The sequence below is a fragment of the Ips typographus genome, linkage group LG9 (genome assembly GCF_016097725.1).
Source record: "Ips typographus isolate SLU linkage group LG9, UJ_Ityp_2.0, whole genome shotgun sequence".
NCBI classification, from domain to species: Eukaryota; Metazoa; Arthropoda; class Insecta; order Coleoptera; family Curculionidae; genus Ips; species Ips typographus.
Genome location: NC_138430.1, coordinates 6906720 through 6923590, shown reverse-complemented (window position 1 = coordinate 6923590; position 16871 = coordinate 6906720). Strand labels below are relative to the sequence as shown.

Here is a 16871-nt window from a genome sequence, read left to right as displayed (position 1 = left end):
GTATACCCTTCAGCTCTATTTCATTATGGGCCTATATTCACTTGGAGTTCAAAAAACACCCAAATTTTGTCCGAAATATATCCGTCTTTGTCATTCACCATTCTGATTCCTTGAAGCAGGAAGAGTTGCGTAATAGTCAATCCAAACCACTGTTGGGGGGGTAAATTGGAGAAAGCGAAACGAGAAGCGGGTGGAGTGGAATGGATATAACATGAGGAAAGCGTGTGCCAGTATATTGATTTGTGAATTGGCTGTAAAAGGGAGTTTTCGCTTTGATGTCTATTAGTTCAATGATATGTTAGAGAAAATACACAATAACTTACATGTATATTTACATTAAAAATTTTAACAATAAAAAAGTTTTTAAAATGAACACTTTATAATCAAAGTAGGACTGGAATTATACAGTTAAAACCAAGTCAGCCATGATCAAAAATTCAAAAGTGACATCTGTCAGTGTGTTTGTAGCGAATCTGACGTCATTTATGCGTGGTCAAGTCATTGGTCAAGCAGCTTTCAGCATGCTGCTTTTTTTGACCAATTACAAACTACACTTCACTTCAGTCAGACTGACACATGTCAAACCATCGAAGACAAATTAAAATTCACAGCCTACCCGTACTAAATGATTGAATCACCTTAAAGCTCTTCGTCTTCAGTATTAAACGTTTTATTTTCTATTCCCTTCTTTTTTTCGTTTGATTTATTTTTGTCGTTAGATTGAATGGCCCAGTGTTGCAATTCACCCGACGCGAACGTTCCATAAATGACAGCTCCAAACAAGTAAATTCCGGCAGAGATGTAGAAGACAATTTGCCACTCTAAAACCCTCTAAAACGTACACTATAAAAAGTAAAAGGTTTTTGTGAAAATGGTGAATTATTACCGGTGGTTTGGATACGATATAACCGGAGAGAATAGGACTGATAATCCCTGGTAATGTGGCAAATGTATTTCCAATACCCATTAGAACGCTGGCGTACTGAGGGGCAACATCTAAATGGTTCACACTGAAAAAATGTTTCATTTAATATAAGAACCTTTAAATGTCAGTAATTTCTCTAATAGTACACTTTAAAGTCAACTAAAAATCTTCACAGAACTATAATTACCGTACAATATGGTGACTAAAAAAAATGTACATATTTTTCATTTGTATTACCTGAATCCGGCCCATGCAAAAGCACCAAGTCCTACTGCCAAAGTTAAACAAAATACGGTACCAATTCGATCAGACCAAAAGGCTGCGCCCATCATAAACACAGTTTGAGCAATGAATCCGCTACAATTGAAGATTTTTCTCACTTGGGTGGTAGTTAAATACCCTTTTTCTCTTAACCAATCAGCCCATTGACCAGCAAACTGCATCATTACCGCCATCACCAAATATGGCAATCCTGACAAGAAGCCTGACTTTCCTAGTTCATAGTTATGGATATCTGTAATGTTTTTGGGTTGCTTAAAACGGTAAAAATTGAGGATATACACAAAACCTTTGAGATATTTGGGTAGTTGGGTGAGTAAAGTGTAGAAGCCCCAATTTTCACTAAAATGAGACACCACGATAGCCCAAACTGGGGCAGATGTTAAGATTGATTTCCATGGTACTTGCAATTTGGAAGACGATTGGTTTGTCTCTTTAAGAGAGTCTAAAATGTAGGTTAGTTCTTGTTTGGTGATTTTCTTGTCCATTTCTGGAGATTCAGCTACCAGAATAGTCCACAAAGCGTACCATATTAGTCCTAAAGTGCCTGAAAGAAGTTAATTTTTTCATCATGTTGCAATAATAAACAAAAATCAGTGCTCACCAAAAAAATAAAATATACTGGGCCATCCCAGAGCTTTGGCAAGATATGCACTGACTGGCATTGCAAACACTGTTCCGGCATAACTACCAGAAAAGGCGATAGTTGCTAGTTTACTTCTTTCTAAAGGTGGCGCCCATTTAGCCCACACAGCATGGATGCAGGGGTAAGTAACTCCCTATAAGTTCCAATTATGAATATATAAGAGGATTAGAATTAGGGAATTCTTACCTCAAAAATTCCTTCAATGACTCTCACAGCCAATAACAAATACACGCTAGAATAAGCCAGCCAAGGTGTGATCACAGTCAAAGCGGCCGTAACTGCCACCCCCGAACCAAAAATGGTTTTGCCGCCAAATCTGGTAGCCAAATAGCCACCGAGCAATTGTGTGGTGATGTAGCCGTAAAAGAACGAGCTGAGAATGTAACCTTGCATTTCGTTGTTCCAATCAAACTCAGGTCCCTATATTCAATTGGATTATAGTAACAACTAGAAAAGTGTTAAGGGGGATATTTACTAAAGTGATATTAGTGCCGTTAGGCAGGGTTTCACTCCTATCTTGCGTCATTGCCACTACGGCGATACTCAAATTCACTCGAAGGGAGTATACGTTGAAAAATCCGAAAAACGCCATGAGCGCCACCACGTAACGGCGCTTTTTCCAAAATTTCCAAACTGGAAATTCTTCATCAAGATCGGATTTTCTGAAAGAAACCAAAATTTTTTACCAACAAGATCTGTGTGTAAAATCATGATGATGATTTTCAGTGAATAACAAAACTTGTTACTTTCACTGTTGTATATCGTCAATGTTGGGCAGTTGATCGTCTTAACGAACATTCAGAGCACACTTTCGCTTATAAACACTCACCCTGTATCATCGTTGGTGCCATAAGACCTGGCAGATTTTCCATCCCCGGTCGAAACCATCGTGTAGTCGTATCGTCGCAAATTTTCTGCAATAGAATCACAAACAGCTGCTTAGTTGATGCTCGATCAACGATATTAAGGTGCAACGCGGAAATATTTTGCAATCTACATTCACCTGGGGCCATTGTTCGAGGTGGGTTACTCTCTTATCGTTGATATATTGTAATATAATTGAAATTCCAAGACTATGTAAGCACATTAGTAAACGACACACAGTCAATATTGTCAGGTAGCTGGTAGCTTTTTAAAATCAAGGGTACTTTTATGTGAACTATTTAAATAGTGGCTGGATGCGGAACATTTTTATGCAATAATAAACGTTTTGTGAAAAAATTAATAATCAAATTAAGCGAGACAGGCCTCAATGAAGTTATGAGTAAGGCTGAATTATTTTTTATTAACTTTTGGTCTTATATAATATTCTTTATTGTATTTACTCGGTGGTTAACTACTATTTATTTTTTTAACAGTATTAAATATTGTGAAATCAAGGCAATTATTTCTTTAAGAAGTTTTTGAAATAGGCCTACTAACTGCTTATTATAGATTATAATGGTGTAAATAGCTTTAACAAAATCAGGCTTAAAGGGGAAAATTTTTTGGAACAACAGATAAATTTTATAAAAATGCGGGTTAAAGTTAGCTAAATAGGCTTTATGTTGATTAGAGATGGTTTGCTCTGCAATACCTTGACATGACAGAGAAAGAAGATTGTTTTTTCTATTTAACCATTCTATGCAAAAGTAATTAGTAATGCTGTTAGATTAAACTTTAGTAAAGTCCCTCGGTTAGTCACGTGACAACTGAACTGAATAACCGAACGTACCACCAAAGATCTTTCAAGATGGCGGCATTTGTCATTTAACGTTTAATCTAATAGCGCTACAATCTACAAAAAGCAATTTTTAACAACAAAATACCTATTCTAAAATCTTAGCAGTGCATATAAATATTATTATCAAACGTTTTATAATTGTACAGAGTTTATGCAAATACAATTTCCTTGTTAAGACTTTTGTTGGCGAACACTCTTTGTTAAAAGAAGAAAAGTGAACTGTCAAAAGTCAAACCATTTCTCAACATAAACATAACCTCAACCTCTACTTATGTGAAGGACAGTTGGGCAGTAGGTGTTTTATGTTTTTCTTTTTTATATAAAACTTGAGTTAAATTAAGTGTTGTTGGCATAAATCAACTCAAAGAAGAACAATTACTTCCATTTTGTAAGGTAACTTAGATAAGTTATTCAAAATATTGGTTATTTTAGTGTTGTTTGTTTTTTTAAACTAGTGGCTGCATTTCTGGAGCACTGTGTTTACAGTTTTAAAAGCTGTAAATAATGCTATACTGAGTGTGAACTGTAACTACCATCATGGGGCTACTAACAGACCCCAGTAGTGACCAAAGTAAGATAGCAAAAATCTTATTGAAATACTATGGAAAACTCTGTGTCCTGCTATACATTGGGGGTGTGGTTTGGTTCTGTGCCCTGGCCTTACCAGCCTTCAATTCCAGTACCTATTTCTCTGAAAACGCCCTGTTGCCTGGTTTAGTGAAATCCATGTTCAAAGAGGATAGAGCTGCCACACAGTACTTACAAGAGCTTCAGGATGAAACCCTTAAACATGACAATTCCATTCCATATTCATGGCTTTTGGCTAAATTTAGACAAATTGGTTTAGATTCATACACCCACAACTTTACTTTATACTCGCCTTTAAACTCAAATGAGGTTTACTATGGTAAAAATGTGTATGGTATTCTTAGGGCTCCTAGAGCTTCAAGCACTGAAGCTTTAGTGTTGAGTGTCCCATATCGCCCTCCTGGTAGTATTCATTCCACCACCCTACCTTCAATTGCTATACAACTGGCTTTTGCCAAGTTTGCTGTTAAAGAAAAATATTGGGCTAAAGATATTATATTTCTGGTCACTGATCATGAACAACTAGGTATGCAGGCCTGGCTTGAAGCCTATCATAGAGTTACTTGTGGAAGTAGTGACGTTTTGGATCATGGCAAGTTAAAAGGACGCGCGGGAGCAATACAAGCTGCAATTAACCTTGAGCTTCACAGTGCCAAGATTGGCCAGATTGATATTAAAATTGAAGGTCTGAATGGTCAATTACCCAACTTGGATTTGTTCAATTTAGCAGGGAAAATTTGCATTAAAGAGGGGGTTTTTTACACATTCAAAGGAAAAATACCTCAATATCCTAAGTCTCATTACAAACAATGGCTGTACTATTTTAAAAACATGCTAAGAATGGTTTCTACTCAAGCTACAGGGATTCCAAATGGAAATCACGGTTTGTTTTTACGTTTTGGAATTCAAGCTTTAACTATGGAAGGTTTTGAACAAGGCAAGAGCAATTCAAGGAGTGGATTTCTAAGTATGGGGCGGGTGATTGAGGGAATTTTTCGGAGCATGAATAACTTACTGGAAAGATTCCATCAAAGCTTTTTCTTTTATATTTTACCATCATATGACAGGTACATTTCGATCGGATTGTATATGCCGGCTTTATGCATGATTGCAGCTACTTTAATAATAAAAGCTTGTGCTAAATGGTGCCAATTGCAAGAGGATCGTAAAGAGGGGGTAATCCAAGAGCAAAACTACACTAAAGTGATTTTATTATTTTTTTATTTACACGCTTTTGGTATTATAATGGCGTGCTTCCCTGAAATGGTAAACTCTTACAATTTGGGCGATCAATTTGAAGTCAGTGAGATTCTTCCTTGGGTATTAATTGGAATGTTGATTTTACTTTTGATCACTCCTTGGATAGTGGGGGTTGATCAGGAAACTTTCGATTTATTGTGTATTTTTGCGCTGTTAGAGCTAGGAACTGCGCTCATTTGTATATCAATGAACAACATATCTCTAGGGATATTTTGTAGCGTTATCAGCGCCCCTATCGCTTTGTTAGTTGATATCAATTTTAATAGATTTGTAAAAGGTTTTTCTTGGTTTCTAGTCCACCCCGGTATCGTTTTGTTTCTTGTAGTCTTTGTAAATACGTGCATAATGTTTCCTCAGGAAGCCCCCATAGAACTAATCTTAAAGGCATTGAATGCCACTAAACAAGCAGTAATTTATAGTGTTGTAGACTGGATGATTTATGGTAATTGGTTGTATGCTGTTGTCACTATCATATTTATACCTAATTGGTTGTGTTTTTGGTGTATTGCCGTTAATAGGCCTGTTATTAAAGGTTTGTGTCAAGTAAAGAAAAATAATTAGTAATTATGATGTAACAAAAAGCAATAAATTTGGTTAGTCTTTTATTTTCTTGACCCTAAACAGTTCTTTATTGTCAGATGTTTAGTAGGTGGCCAGAAGCTGGTGACACACTTTTCTTTATGAAGTGTAGCCTTGGAACTGCTCTATTTTTTATATTTTTAGTTAATTATTAATTATCAAGGCATGTAGGATAAAATGGAAGAACTTGTCACCAGCTCCTGGTCTATTAAAATGAATAAAAAACAGTATTGTCCCACCTAAGGAAAGCAGTCAATAATAAGCTTATTTTAGAGGGATTGAAAAAACAAATGGTATTTTTTTATTTACATCACACAAATGAGACTAGAATTTTTCAATTGTAACACTCAGAGTTATCCTGCCAGATTAAGCTTAATCTGATCTAAACAGTAATTTGACTGTTCCACTGATTCAGTATTTTCATAAGTTTTACCTAAAAAATAATTAGACCTTGCTTTGTTTTGTACTTCATATAAACACTCAAATATTGACCTAATTTTCTGCCTTCAGTACAAAATCGCTCTGCCTCTTTAATCACCCCTTTTTGCAACAATATCAAACCCAGATTGGCATGAACCACCCCCAAATGGGACTTGTCCTCTAAACTTTCCCCAATTGTTATTGCTTCCTTCAAGAATTTTTCTGCATTATCATAATCCTCTGCCCTGAAGCTTGTTATACCCAAATCATTTAGCAGCAACATGCTTTTTTCATTGTTTCCTATAATAGACACTCAAGGTAATGTAATATTAAAATTAAGTAACAGGGCAAAACCTTCAATTTCTGTACAAACTTTATAAGCCTCATTCAAATGAATTAAAGCTTTAGGTAAATTGTTCACATCCAACAAATACTGGGAATACCAATCATTTATCACCCCATACAATAGTCTGGCTTCTTCACTGTCTTTTGAATGGTGTCCAATTTGCTCTAAACACCAATTGTACCCTAAATCTGCCCTTTCAATGTTGGCCTGCAGTTGACAAATCCTGGCCAGTTTCAGGCTAATATGGATAACCTGAATAACACACCACAGCACTAAATTAATATTAAACTTTATGTAATTAAGTACCTTCAGATCATCTTGTGCCACACCATCACCCAGTAACATTTGTAACACACTAACAAACAATTTTTCAGCTTTGTCTAAGTTGTAAGTGTTAAAAGCCAGATTGGCCATTAGATCATAACAGTACAGAATGCCTTGATGGTTCTGTTGCTGTTGAGCAATTCTTTAAGAGTGTACAATTTAAGCTGATTGGTTTTTATAAAGAGTTCTAGTCACCTTAAAGCCAAATGTAGCATGCTTTCAGCCTTGTCAAATTCCTCACGTTGTGTACATAGAACTGCTCTCTTCAGAGTCATGATAAGCTCTGACTCTTTTTCCTCATCTTCCTTAGTGAATCCAAGCCATGTTAGGATGCTTAATGCAAAAGCCAAATGGGGAATTTGATGTAAAGGTAAGTACCTGGGCAGTTTACTACTAGGAATCCTGAAGACCCCTAGATTGGGTGACTTCAGCTTGGTCATGAAAGCTTTTTTAAATACATTCTTCTGAAGGGCATCACCAGAAGCGAATCTGAATTTAGTTCGAGGGAATTTACGCAAAATTTCGAGTAGTCTGGACATCTTTAACAATTAAATTGCATGATTTGTTTGAATCTATCACAATTTTACCACCAACACAACATATACACTAATATACAGTGAGGTTAGGGTTAGAAACAAAATGGTTGTCTTCTTTTTCATATCAAGAGAAATCTCAAAACCTCAATTTTTAACGTCTGTCACTTAATGTAAACAATAATAATTAATTGTATAAATTTTTGATTAAACTTTAAAATTTACGCAGTGGTATCAGTTTTATTCCTTTAAAGCAACAATGGAGTCTCGGGGTGAAACATCTGAATTGCAACAATTGGTGTCTAGTGACGCGGAAAATGACGACAGCACCATTCAGGAAGACACTACAGAGTCCAAAGTCGTATCACCTGTAAGGGGTGATAAAATAGTAATTTTATTAGGAGATATGTACGTTACGCCATTTTAACGAGTTTATTTAAGTTCTCGTCGTCAGGGAATACCAGCCATAGTTCAGTTACAAGGTCTTTAGGAAAGAGTCACACAGGATATGCTGTGGGTCCCAAAGTGGCTTTTGTTAATGAAAGAAAGCCTATCAGAGATGCTCCTAAAAGTAGCACTGCTAGGCCTAGAAATCCACACAAAGGTAGCTGGATGTTAATACTTATTGCACTTTTTGTGCTTGTTTTATTTAGGATTTATCTTTTTGTTTCTTTTTTTTTTGTTTTTTTTGCATGTTTAGAACCCCCTAAAACAGATATCCACCATCATTCTTTTATATCTCAAGTGCCAGATGTGCGCCACATGGAAAGAGCACTGCTGGGATTGTTGGCTGATTTCCATTCAGGCAAACTCAGGGCATTTGGTGGGGGCAACACAATGGAACAAATGACCAACATTAGGGAGCAACAAGAGAAGTTGGCAAAGCTTCATTTTGATTTGGCTGGTGCTGCCACTGTTCCTTCTTTATCTGAGGACAGTTTACAGTCTTCACAGAACACTATGAGTCAGTTGATACAGAGACTGGAACAGTTGAGTGTTTCTATTGAGGCACTACACAGCAATTCAACTAAATGATAGTTTTTAAGTTCTATTTATTATAAAGTTACAAACATTATTATTCAAGCTGTTTATTGATGAGTCATTATTATTTTTTCTCTGAAATTGAAAGTAGAATTTACCCAACATGATTAACTAGGGAGTTACACTTACTGATTTTGTTTTCAGCTGCATTACTTGCTGACACAAATGTTCTTTGTAGTTTTCCTTTCTTGGAATTGCGGTAATTTTTAGCTACATCCTTGGAGAGTTCAGAAATTCGAAGCATAACAGTAGCAGGGTAACTGAAAACAGTATTCACAAAAGAACGGAATTATTTCAGTGCAATTACCTGCAGCCCATGAATTCTATGTTTGTAAAAGTTCGAGCTAAAGCCACCAGATACTGTTCTGAAAAGCTGCCTTTATGGGCCTCCATAAAGGCTTTTCTTAGTTCCCAATGCTCTTCCGGCTCCGTATCGTCTTTGTATTTGTCTACGTTCCAGTCTGTAGAATGACTGTCCGTCATTTTTAACTAAAAAAAGTATCTTCTGTAGGTTGTACGTTGTAATGATTGTTTTAAGTAGGTTTACAAATATTTTAGTTGTTTTTGTTTATTTTTCTTTGACCCAAGCAGCTAAATAAGTGTAAAGTGAGGTTGGGCTGTCTTTTCTGTCAAAAGTCGTCTTTAAATACTGGTTTCCAAATGAATGTCAAGTTTCATTGGTTGAATGATCACGTGACTATGATGAGTTGTGGCCAATAGAAGCATTTGACTTTATTGGATTGGAAATATGAAGCAACTGAATTATAAATGCTTCAACTATTTTGAAGGCATACACTGATTCATAAATTAAGAAAACAATTACTGCTGAAAATTCCTTTATTCAAGTATACTCCCATCATCTATTAACGTTTGCCGATCTATTAAACCCAAAGCGACACAACAGGCTAGGGCTGCGCCTTGCTCTGCAAATCGTTTGTTTTTCTCCCTAAATACTTAACTCATATAAAACTTTGTTTTACAAGTGTTGTCTAGCCTACCAGTAAGTTGATGTATACTTTTTGCCCTCCAAAGTAGCAATGGCTCGAAAAAGCTTATCCTCATTGATAATTTGGTATGTTGGTACCTTAATTCTGTTACTACCGCAATAAGCAATTAGTTTGCTTTTAGGTAGTTCCGGATCTGTGTGGAAATTCACTCTAATAAAGGCACATTTCAGTTTGTAAACATCCTGATCATCAAAGTCCAACTTCCTTTTCTTACTGCAGGGATTTATAACATCTGGAGTTACTTCTCTTCTACCCAACATGCCTTTGGCTTGAAACTCTAGCTGCTTTTGTCTGCAGTAACTCGCCAAATTCCAAATAGAACTAGATGGACATTTAAGTTTGAGTACTGATTTTCTTGCTGTTGTGGTGAAAAAACTAACCAAATTTGTTCTAAAGTTTGACACTCTAAAAACCTTTTTCCTCTAGGCGTTTCCTGCAATTCTTTCAACATATTTTGCACACAATATTTTGTGTTGCTTGGTGAATTGTCATAATCCACTGCCAGTTTTAGGTAAGCTACAATAACCTCATCCAAATCTTTTAAACCATCCTGGCAGAATATGGAGCTGTTTCCTTCAGCTGCCCTGGCTACCATAACACTGCTTGCTCCACACGCATCCCTGAACTTTAGAATGTCTTTGTAATAATCTATTTCACGGGAACCCCCACTAAAAGTTTAATTTATTACAGTGTTAAATTATACCTCCACAGCTTACTTGGCTATAACAGGTATATTAACAGCTTGTGCAATGGCTGCTATAGTTTTGTTTCTATTTAAATGCTGGGGCCTTTCCACTTTAGTCCTACCATGAACTGCAATAGCAGAAATACCAGTAGACTCCAATTCTTTGACTAACTTTACTGTACTATCAACATCATCAAACACCCTAATTTTACAAGTGATTGGAATAGATATGTGGTCTACCAAAGTGGACAAAATCAATTTAGCCTTTTCAGGCTGGGTCAACAAAGCAGCACCCATACCACCTTTAAGAGAAAACTCTTTAGGGCATCCCATATTTATGTCTATACCAGCAACATCATTTTCACTACAACCATTCATTAAAATACAATTTTCCACCCATTACCAATACTTACATCATTTGAGCCACTTTTAAGGCTCGTTTAGCGTCACAAGTGCCTAACTGAACCACCACTCTATCTTTTTCAAGATTGCAAGTACGAAACACCACAGTCCCATCAGATTTGTCAATATAATCTACTGTACCAAGAGCCTCTAGGAAAGAACTAGTTGACACTTCGGCAGTTGGTTAATACGTGTGCCCTTACCGTTTACTCTCCTTACAGACTTGAGAAGTTTCCAATCTATAAGTTCTTCTGTGTAAACTATATCGGCCCCATACTGTAAGGCCAACAGGCGCATTGGAAGGGTGCCCACCCTTACCATTGGAGCTAAAATAACTTTATTGTCGTAGCTCAGTTTTGTGCGCTGTTTAGTCATTTTATCAAGCCTTAAAAAATCAGATTAAGTTTAGAAATTACAAATTTAAAATGTTTTAACAACAATCTCAAACCTCAGAAATGTGTGGTTAGATTAGAAGAGAAGATAAGAAGATCATGTGACATTATGCACATTTGCTTATAGACAGGTCACGAGGTTAACATCAAGATAAATTGACAAACGCCTCCCAAACCGTCAATGTCAACGTTTTAATGTAAAGTTTTCATGTATGATGTATTGTTTATATTCATTAATTCATCATCAACTTGTTTAATTTATTAAAAACAACGCAATTTATCAACTATAGTGTTCACTGTACAAAACTATCATACTACTTGTCCTAATGGTGATACAATTTGAGTGCTAAACGAATATGGACGACGACGTTCTTACAACTCTAAAAATTCTAATAATAGGTGAAAGTGGAGTAGGAAAATCAAGTTTACTTTTGAGATTCACAGAAGATAATTTCGACCCGGAGCAAACCCTTACCATAGGCGTAGATTTTAAGACGAAAAAAGTGAGTGTGGATGGCAACACAGTCAAGTTAGCAATATGGGACACTGCAGGACAGGAAAGGTTCAGAACCCTAACACCATCATACTACAGGTTCTTCTATAAATAGCATGAAAATTTAATATTTTAACTGAATACTTTTCCAGAGATGCCCAGGGAGCAATCCTAGTTTTTGATGTTAGTAGTGCCTCTACATTTGCCAGGCTTGAAACCTGGCTAGAGGAATTGGACACTTATTCCACAAAAAATAACATTGTAAAGATGATAGTGGGGAATAAAATTGATGTGGTAAGGCTGTTAATACTGGTAATTGATTTTGTGTGTTGAACTGTTGGTACAGGAACATAGGGAAGTGACTAGAGAGCAGGCAATGGCATTTGCAAGGAGACATCAAACTTTATACATAGAAGCCAGTGCAAAAACCAAACATGGGGTTCAGAGTGCTTTTGAGGAGTTGGTGCATAAAGTAAGTTCAATTTGTAACACAGATAATGGTTAATAACATGAATTGAAAATTCCAGATTATCCAAACACCTGGTCTTTGGGAATCTCTTTACAATTCTGATAATATTCATGTAGGGGACAGGGGATATTCAAACCATAGTGGATGCACATCTTATTGCAGCTTAACCTGATTTTTTTTTGTACTAGTCCTTAGGTGCTATGCTTTAATTTTTATTAATTGTATTGTATCTTGTATTGAGTGTTATTATATTGTTTAAAAAGAATTTGTAATTAAAGAATAATACAACCACATGTTTAATAAACTAATCTTTTATTCAAATACCATAACCTCTTCACTTCTCTCAAGAATCAACCACATAAAGTGTGGGTGTTTTTCATTTCAGTAAATCCAACACCACTTTGATTTACCCTAACCTTTTGGTAACCTATTCAAAACGTCCCTTTTTCTTTGTAGGAGTTTCATTTTGGTATCCTGTACTGTCTCCAGCTCAGGAGCATAGCAAACATGTAGAATACCTCCATAAAATGATCTAAAACAAACACTTATAGAATACAAAATCAAATCAAAGCTGTAGTGTAATTACCTGGTGTCCAGCAACCTTTTAGCTATGCGTGCGGACTGGATACGTTTATAAGAAACGTGATAACACTCTGTAAACAATTCGGTGGAGACATTCATTACATTCATAACATCCACAGTTTCACCATACTTGGAACATAACCTTTTCAGTTCTCTCCTCAAATTTATTTGAGGCACCCCATAAATGTACAAATGCGAAGATTCATTATTCACTGTGTAGACCTAAAATTGTTTTAACATGCGACTTTTCCAACACAATTTTGGAATGGTCTTACCTTAACAGCAGTTAGTTTCTTTCCTTGTCTGTAAGCTGGTCTGGTAGTACAATACTCTTGTTGTTTATGGTGTTTGAAAGTTTTACCTTCACTAGATTTGTTGGCATTCATTATTATGCTTTACTTTACGGATAATTAAATGTAACACTAACAAAGAATCAAATCTGAAATCTTTAGTACAATAAAAAACAAAAACAACCTAACCTCACTTTTATCTTCTTTGTTCTCATTTACGCAGGCGTGGCACTAACCACAAAACAAACAAAAAGAAGAAGAAATAAAAGATCTATACAGTCTAACCTCAATTCTGTTGCTTATGTTTACGGTCTGTGGGTCTGTGTCATAAAGCACAAATGGGATTAAATGCACTGCCGGCTTATTTAATAAACTTATTCAAAAAAGGGTGCAGAAACCTTAGTAGTAAATACCGATAACATGTACGATAATGTTGGTGTTACGCCCACCAGCCAAACGCAAATTAAAAATCGCACTTTTATGCCTGGTGTCACTGTTGGTTTTGTACTATTTTGGAGTGTTTCACCATCCGTTTGAACGTGATTTTTACACCGACTTTCACTACCCCTACGACGGCGACTTGGAGCCTTTAGTAATGCAACTGAAACACAACCAAACCCCCACCATACCCAAGATAAATGACTACAACTTTTACTACTATAAAAGTTGCGCCACTAAATGCAAAGATGTTGCTGAGCTGCGCTTGGTGTACATTGTCAAATCAGCCCCCAAGAATTTCGAGCGCCGATCAGCAATTCGCAGCTCTTGGGGTTTTCAGAGACGTTTCTCAGATGTGGAAATCCGCACTGTTTTTTTGGTGGGTTTGCACCAAAATGACGCTCAAATGCAAGTGTCTTTAAACCAGGAAAGCCAACAGTTTAATGACATTGTACAGGCTAATTATACAGACTCATATTTTAATAACACTTTAAAGACTATGTCTGGGTTTGAGTGGGCTGTTAAGTACTGCCCTAATGCTCGTTTTTATGTTTTTATTGATGATGACTACTATATTTCCACTAAAAACATATTGAGATTTATTCGTTTTCCTACAAATTATCCCCAGTATTTAACTGAACACCTGGGAAACTTGAATGACATGATTTTACACAGGAAACCCATGAAGGAAGAAAATTTTGATTTGGATGAGGATGTAAGGCTTTATGCTGGTTATGGCTTTCATTCTGCACCTCACAGGCATCATTTAAGCAAATGGTAATATATTGTAAACACCCAATACTCAATATAAATTATTTAACTTGATTTGTAGGTATGTTTCATTGGAGGACTATCCATACCACTTGTGGCCTCCTTACATTTCAGGTGGTACTTATGTTTTATCAAATGCAGCTTTAAAGGACATGTACTATGCCCATTTTTACACAAAACATTTTAGATTTGATGACATTTATGTAGGTATATTGGCTTTTAAAACAAAGATAGAACCTTTTCATTGTGAATATTTTCACTTTAATAAACAGCCTTACAGTAATTTTACCTTTAAATATGTGATTGCCTCTCATGGTTATGGCAATCCTAATGAAATGGTTAGAGTGTGGAATCAGCAAAAAAGTTTAGGGAATGCATAATAAGTATAACTGTAATAGTATTTTGACATGTACTAACAATATATAAATAATAATAAACAAACTGATCTGATTACTTTAAACTAAGGTATAAGTTTTTTTCTTCAGAATCATTAGAACCTATTTTTTTAATATCTTGCTGAATAAGCTGTAACAATATTTGGCTGCTCTCTAAAATCTACAACAAAACTTGCCACTAAAACTCTGTAAACTGATTTGTTAATCTCTCACCTTTTTAAAACCCATTTCACTCTCTCTAATTGTAGCATCGTAATTCTGGTACAAAGCACGGTTGTTCTGCAGACTCTCATTCAAAGTAGACATTTTCTCTTGCAAAATACATATGTTTTTATCTAACACTGACATCTCGGCCTCTTGCCTATGTACCACTTCTTGTAATTTATTTCTTTTCTTTTTTAAATCTTCCAAACCTGCAAGTTATTGTGTCTTGAATACTGTATTGCTTAAAGAGAGAAAATGTTCCTTTTAAGGGTAAAACTTACATTTTACTAGTTCCTGGTTGTATGTTTGTAATGCAGCACCGTGTTCGGACATGTTGAATATTTTAACTGCACTGTGTCCGTTTTACTAGTCGCATTGGTAAAGTTGATAAAATGGTTATAAAAAAAGGCAGAACAGTTGAATTAAAACCAAACGAAATTCCAATATTCAGAATATTCAGAAAAAACATGTTTATGTTTGCAGTTTTAAAATAAATTCTGTCAAATTATCCGTTAATTCGTTTTATTTCAGAATAGTAGCCTAAGGTAAGTACATCACGTGACTGTAATAGTATAGATTTGTCAGATGACATTTGTTAGCGCCCTCTATAGTAAGAGTAATGGGTCATTCGCCACTTACGGAATACACTTCGTGGAGGACAAACAATACGATGTAAATTACTTAATAAAAAAAATCTGTTTATATAATATTTTGATGTAGCATGTTCTATATCCTAAACTACAATACAAACAAATTGTAATTTGGTAGATGGCATAATTACCAGATAGTGCCAGCTAATACTGACCAACAGACAGTTCAAAAAAATTATGATCATCTAAATTTAAATCGATGATAATAATTTTTAAACAGCCTACCTTTTGAGCGGCCAATCCAAATTTCACTTTCTAGTGGATTATAAATGAACGTACTTATTTTTTATTCGGGCATATTAGGGGTGGTCCAGACATACCGAGCTCGAGGCGTCCTGGCCATCATAAACTTGTCAATTGTATCCATAACGTAGATCATCACAGCTACATAACCTACAATCTTTAAAGTTGCCCCACTTTTAGTCACTAAATCCAAAGGATAATGTTATAGCGTTTACCCCAGTCACAATACATCCTCTAGTGAGTATAACGATCAATAGAGTGGAACTGATAAGCAGTAGCAGCGCTACGATGGCACTGTTAACGCACTCCACCCAAATCCATGGAAAGTTGGATTTGTTGAATAGGCCACGCAAGTGGAAAGCTGTTAGGACGACCGCACTAACAAACGCGTAAATAGCAACGCCGCATAAAAACTGGGATTGAAAGTAATCACCCAATAGCGTTGTGAAAATCACCAGTGTTATGGTGATAGCCTGTATTAGATATTTTGTTATTGTTTACATTAATTAATTTCTAGAAACATACCGCTTGTAAGCCTTTTAATAAACCCGCGTAAGACCTTAGATAGTCTGTCCCTTCTTGGTACACTGCCTCCTGAAATCATTGATAAAATGGTAAATGTCATTAACACTCAGAAGATAAGACAAAAATAATACTGGATTTGTTACTAAAAGTGAACTGGTAATTTTTATATTTTCACTAAGGTTATTTATGTTAGTCATCATACAGATAACGCATTAGCTTTGTAAAAATTAATTTGCAAAAAAACTCACACTCATATTAGATGGTATACAGTTTCACAAACCGAGTACAAACGTAACTAATCTAGTTGCCGTAATAACATTCAATAATGTACCAGCTAATCTTATCTGCTAAAGGTGATAAGCAAAGTATAACCAGCGCCTTACGAATATACTAAGTTTTTATCGTTCAGACTGAAAAGTGCAGCAAACTAGCATGAGAAAAAGTGATTATAATTGTAGTTTCTTTTTGAATTTGCATGTAAATATTTACGAAAACAGGCTACAAATCACGCTGACAACATTATTAGAGTCGCTAGATATAATAACTAAATTCATCTTTTTCTATCTATTCACAAAATATGAGATTAATATTGATTTACGGTGGTAAATGTATGAACTTCAATTTGTCAAAAAACAATATGGCCGACAATCACGTCAACCGT

At 35.7% G+C, this 16871-nt stretch overlaps 11 protein-coding genes across 14 annotated transcripts; 4 read left to right on the top strand and 7 right to left on the bottom strand.

The window, feature by feature from the left end:
• Positions 1 to 308: 308 nt before the first annotated feature.
• Positions 309 to 3010, bottom strand: LOC145733771 (sialin-like). Of its 2 annotated transcripts, none has more exons than XM_081986751.1 (9): positions 2854 to 3010; positions 2680 to 2764; positions 2326 to 2512; positions 2037 to 2270; positions 1806 to 1983; positions 1494 to 1748; positions 1163 to 1439; positions 887 to 1010; positions 309 to 831 (listed from the first exon to the last, which is right to left on the bottom strand). In XM_081986751.1, exons 1-9 carry the CDS (start codon positions 2861 to 2863, stop codon positions 640 to 642), a joined length of 1542 nt encoding a protein of 513 aa, XP_081842877.1. In that variant the 5' UTR covers positions 2864 to 3010; the 3' UTR covers positions 309 to 639. The 2 variants fall into 2 exon arrangements, with proteins under 2 accessions (XP_081842877.1, XP_081842876.1); XM_081986750.1 differs by having other exon boundaries at positions 1494 to 1751; positions 1809 to 1983.
• Positions 3011 to 3806: 796 nt separating this feature from the next.
• On the top strand, positions 3807 to 6026 carry GAA1 (glycosylphosphatidylinositol anchor attachment 1). Its single transcript, XM_081986748.1, has 2 exons — positions 3807 to 3966; positions 4029 to 6026. Exon 2 carries the CDS (start codon positions 4111 to 4113, stop codon positions 5980 to 5982), a length of 1872 nt encoding a protein of 623 aa, XP_081842874.1. The 5' UTR covers positions 3807 to 3966; positions 4029 to 4110; the 3' UTR covers positions 5983 to 6026.
• Positions 6027 to 6264: 238 nt separating this feature from the next.
• LOC145733775 (tetratricopeptide repeat protein 19 homolog, mitochondrial-like) lies at positions 6265 to 7713 on the bottom strand. Its single transcript, XM_081986757.1, has 5 exons — positions 7286 to 7713; positions 7073 to 7232; positions 6775 to 7018; positions 6493 to 6720; positions 6265 to 6433 (listed from the first exon to the last, which is right to left on the bottom strand). Exons 1-5 carry the CDS (start codon positions 7627 to 7629, stop codon positions 6354 to 6356), a joined length of 1056 nt encoding a protein of 351 aa, XP_081842883.1. The 5' UTR covers positions 7630 to 7713; the 3' UTR covers positions 6265 to 6353.
• Positions 7714 to 7775: 62 nt separating this feature from the next.
• Positions 7776 to 8698, top strand: LOC145733779 (uncharacterized). 2 transcript variants are annotated; one of them, XM_081986763.1, is made up of 3 exons: positions 7776 to 8011; positions 8065 to 8227; positions 8369 to 8698. In XM_081986763.1, the coding sequence occupies exons 1-3, from the start codon at positions 7883 to 7885 to the stop codon at positions 8656 to 8658; spliced, it is 582 nt and encodes a 193-aa protein (XP_081842889.1). In that variant the 5' UTR covers positions 7776 to 7882; the 3' UTR covers positions 8659 to 8698. The 2 variants fall into 2 exon arrangements, with proteins under 2 accessions (XP_081842889.1, XP_081842887.1); XM_081986761.1 differs by having other exon boundaries at positions 7782 to 8011; positions 8324 to 8698.
• LOC145733787 (partner of xrn-2 protein 1) lies at positions 8659 to 9354 on the bottom strand. Of its 2 annotated transcripts, XM_081986770.1 has the most exons (4): positions 9212 to 9354; positions 8972 to 9153; positions 8794 to 8924; positions 8659 to 8739 (listed from the first exon to the last, which is right to left on the bottom strand). In XM_081986770.1, exons 2-4 carry the CDS (start codon positions 9145 to 9147, stop codon positions 8729 to 8731), a joined length of 318 nt encoding a protein of 105 aa, XP_081842896.1. In that variant the 5' UTR covers positions 9148 to 9153; positions 9212 to 9354; the 3' UTR covers positions 8659 to 8728. The 2 variants fall into 2 exon arrangements, with proteins under 2 accessions (XP_081842896.1, XP_081842897.1); XM_081986771.1 differs by having other exon boundaries at positions 8972 to 9260.
• Positions 9355 to 9483: 129 nt separating this feature from the next.
• Positions 9484 to 11220, bottom strand: Dus2 (Dihydrouridine synthase 2). Its single transcript, XM_081986752.1, has 6 exons — positions 10962 to 11220; positions 10770 to 10908; positions 10388 to 10720; positions 10052 to 10339; positions 9663 to 9992; positions 9484 to 9610 (listed from the first exon to the last, which is right to left on the bottom strand). Exons 1-6 carry the CDS (start codon positions 11131 to 11133, stop codon positions 9502 to 9504), a joined length of 1371 nt encoding a protein of 456 aa, XP_081842878.1. The 5' UTR covers positions 11134 to 11220; the 3' UTR covers positions 9484 to 9501.
• A 130-nt stretch (positions 11221 to 11350) lies between these two features.
• LOC145733780 (ras-related protein Rab-18-B-like) lies at positions 11351 to 12416 on the top strand. Its single transcript, XM_081986764.1, has 4 exons — positions 11351 to 11742; positions 11796 to 11937; positions 11990 to 12115; positions 12171 to 12416. Exons 1-4 carry the CDS (start codon positions 11507 to 11509, stop codon positions 12282 to 12284), a joined length of 618 nt encoding a protein of 205 aa, XP_081842890.1. The 5' UTR covers positions 11351 to 11506; the 3' UTR covers positions 12285 to 12416.
• LOC145733782 (RNA-binding protein 48) lies at positions 12408 to 13278 on the bottom strand. Its single transcript, XM_081986766.1, has 3 exons — positions 12970 to 13278; positions 12699 to 12916; positions 12408 to 12644 (listed from the first exon to the last, which is right to left on the bottom strand). Exons 1-3 carry the CDS (start codon positions 13078 to 13080, stop codon positions 12524 to 12526), a joined length of 450 nt encoding a protein of 149 aa, XP_081842892.1. The 5' UTR covers positions 13081 to 13278; the 3' UTR covers positions 12408 to 12523.
• Positions 13275 to 14658, top strand: brn (beta-1,3-galactosyltransferase brn). The gene is made up of 2 exons (XM_081986753.1): positions 13275 to 14199; positions 14255 to 14658. The coding sequence occupies exons 1-2, from the start codon at positions 13415 to 13417 to the stop codon at positions 14571 to 14573; spliced, it is 1104 nt and encodes a 367-aa protein (XP_081842879.1). The 5' UTR covers positions 13275 to 13414; the 3' UTR covers positions 14574 to 14658.
• LOC145733784 (uncharacterized) lies at positions 14567 to 15286 on the bottom strand. The gene is made up of 3 exons (XM_081986768.1): positions 15074 to 15286; positions 14802 to 15001; positions 14567 to 14748 (listed from the first exon to the last, which is right to left on the bottom strand). The coding sequence occupies exons 1-3, from the start codon at positions 15123 to 15125 to the stop codon at positions 14644 to 14646; spliced, it is 357 nt and encodes a 118-aa protein (XP_081842894.1). The 5' UTR covers positions 15126 to 15286; the 3' UTR covers positions 14567 to 14643.
• A 183-nt stretch (positions 15287 to 15469) lies between these two features.
• LOC145733783 (uncharacterized) lies at positions 15470 to 16549 on the bottom strand. Its single transcript, XM_081986767.1, has 4 exons — positions 16459 to 16549; positions 16211 to 16279; positions 15901 to 16158; positions 15470 to 15842 (listed from the first exon to the last, which is right to left on the bottom strand). The coding sequence occupies exons 1-4, from the start codon at positions 16462 to 16464 to the stop codon at positions 15729 to 15731; spliced, it is 447 nt and encodes a 148-aa protein (XP_081842893.1). The 5' UTR covers positions 16465 to 16549; the 3' UTR covers positions 15470 to 15728.
• Between the last annotated feature and the right edge of the window lie 322 nt (positions 16550 to 16871).

Bases quoted from the DNA above. Each gene is read 5' to 3' on its own strand.
- LOC145733775 (XM_081986757.1), bottom strand. From the start codon at position 7,629: ATGTCCAGACTACTCGAAATTTTGCGTAAATTCCCTCGAACTAAATTC. The intron at 6,721-6,774 runs GTTTTGCCCTGT...TGTCTATTATAG, and splicing joins AGTTTGTACAGAAATTGAAG to GAAACAATGAAAAAAGCATG. The intron at 6,434-6,492 runs GTCAATATTTGA...ATTATTTTTTAG, and splicing joins TACTGAAGGCAGAAAATTAG to GTAAAACTTATGAAAATACT.
- LOC145733787 (XM_081986770.1), bottom strand. From the start codon at position 9,147: ATGACGGACAGTCATTCTACAGACTGGAACGTAGACAAATACAAAGAC. The intron at 8,925-8,971 runs GTAATTGCACTG...TACTGTTTTCAG, and splicing joins ATAGAATTCATGGGCTGCAG to TTACCCTGCTACTGTTATGC.
- LOC145733771 (XM_081986751.1), bottom strand. The intron at 2,271-2,325 runs GTAAATATCCCC...AATTGAATATAG, and splicing joins ACGGCACTAATATCACTTTA to GGACCTGAGTTTGATTGGAA. The intron at 1,749-1,805 runs AGCACTGATTTT...TTCTTTCAGGCA, and splicing joins TATATTTTATTTTTTTGGTG to CTTTAGGACTAATATGGTAC.
- LOC145733784 (XM_081986768.1), bottom strand. From the start codon at position 15,125: ATGTCCGAACACGGTGCTGCATTACAAACATACAACCAGGAACTAGTA. The intron at 15,002-15,073 runs GTAAGTTTTACC...AATAACTTGCAG, and splicing joins CAACCAGGAACTAGTAAAAT to GTTTGGAAGATTTAAAAAAG. The intron at 14,749-14,801 runs GTGAGAGATTAA...GTTTTGTTGTAG, and splicing joins GTGAAATGGGTTTTAAAAAG to ATTTTAGAGAGCAGCCAAAT.
- LOC145733783 (XM_081986767.1), bottom strand. The intron at 16,159-16,210 runs GTATGTTTCTAG...TATCTAATACAG, and splicing joins TATTAAAAGGCTTACAAGCG to GCTATCACCATAACACTGGT. The intron at 15,843-15,900 runs GTAAACGCTATA...GCAACTTTAAAG, and splicing joins GAGGATGTATTGTGACTGGG to ATTGTAGGTTATGTAGCTGT.
- LOC145733779 (XM_081986761.1), top strand. From the start codon at position 7,883: ATGGAGTCTCGGGGTGAAACATCTGAATTGCAACAATTGGTGTCTAGT. The intron at 8,012-8,064 runs GTAATTTTATTA...AGTTTATTTAAG, and splicing joins CTGTAAGGGGTGATAAAATA to TTCTCGTCGTCAGGGAATAC. The intron at 8,228-8,323 runs GTAGCTGGATGT...TTGCATGTTTAG, and splicing joins GCCTAGAAATCCACACAAAG to AACCCCCTAAAACAGATATC.
- LOC145733780 (XM_081986764.1), top strand. From the start codon at position 11,507: ATGGACGACGACGTTCTTACAACTCTAAAAATTCTAATAATAGGTGAA. The intron at 11,938-11,989 runs GTAAGGCTGTTA...CTGTTGGTACAG, and splicing joins TGGGGAATAAAATTGATGTG to GAACATAGGGAAGTGACTAG. The intron at 12,116-12,170 runs GTAAGTTCAATT...TGAAAATTCCAG, and splicing joins TTGAGGAGTTGGTGCATAAA to ATTATCCAAACACCTGGTCT.
- Dus2 (XM_081986752.1), bottom strand. From the start codon at position 11,133: ATGACTAAACAGCGCACAAAACTGAGCTACGACAATAAAGTTATTTTA. The intron at 10,909-10,961 runs GTAAGGGCACAC...GTTCTTTCCTAG, and splicing joins GTCTGTAAGGAGAGTAAACG to AGGCTCTTGGTACAGTAGAT. The intron at 9,611-9,662 runs GTAGGCTAGACA...TTAAGTATTTAG, and splicing joins AAGTATACATCAACTTACTG to GGAGAAAAACAAACGATTTG.
- LOC145733782 (XM_081986766.1), bottom strand. From the start codon at position 13,080: ATGAATGCCAACAAATCTAGTGAAGGTAAAACTTTCAAACACCATAAA. The intron at 12,917-12,969 runs GTAAGACCATTC...AAACAATTTTAG, and splicing joins AGAAACTAACTGCTGTTAAG to GTCTACACAGTGAATAATGA. The intron at 12,645-12,698 runs GTAATTACACTA...TGTTTGTTTTAG, and splicing joins AAAAGGTTGCTGGACACCAG to ATCATTTTATGGAGGTATTC.
- GAA1 (XM_081986748.1), top strand. From the start codon at position 4,111: ATGGGGCTACTAACAGACCCCAGTAGTGACCAAAGTAAGATAGCAAAA.
- brn (XM_081986753.1), top strand. From the start codon at position 13,415: ATGTTGGTGTTACGCCCACCAGCCAAACGCAAATTAAAAATCGCACTT. The intron at 14,200-14,254 runs GTAATATATTGT...CTTGATTTGTAG, and splicing joins AGGCATCATTTAAGCAAATG to GTATGTTTCATTGGAGGACT.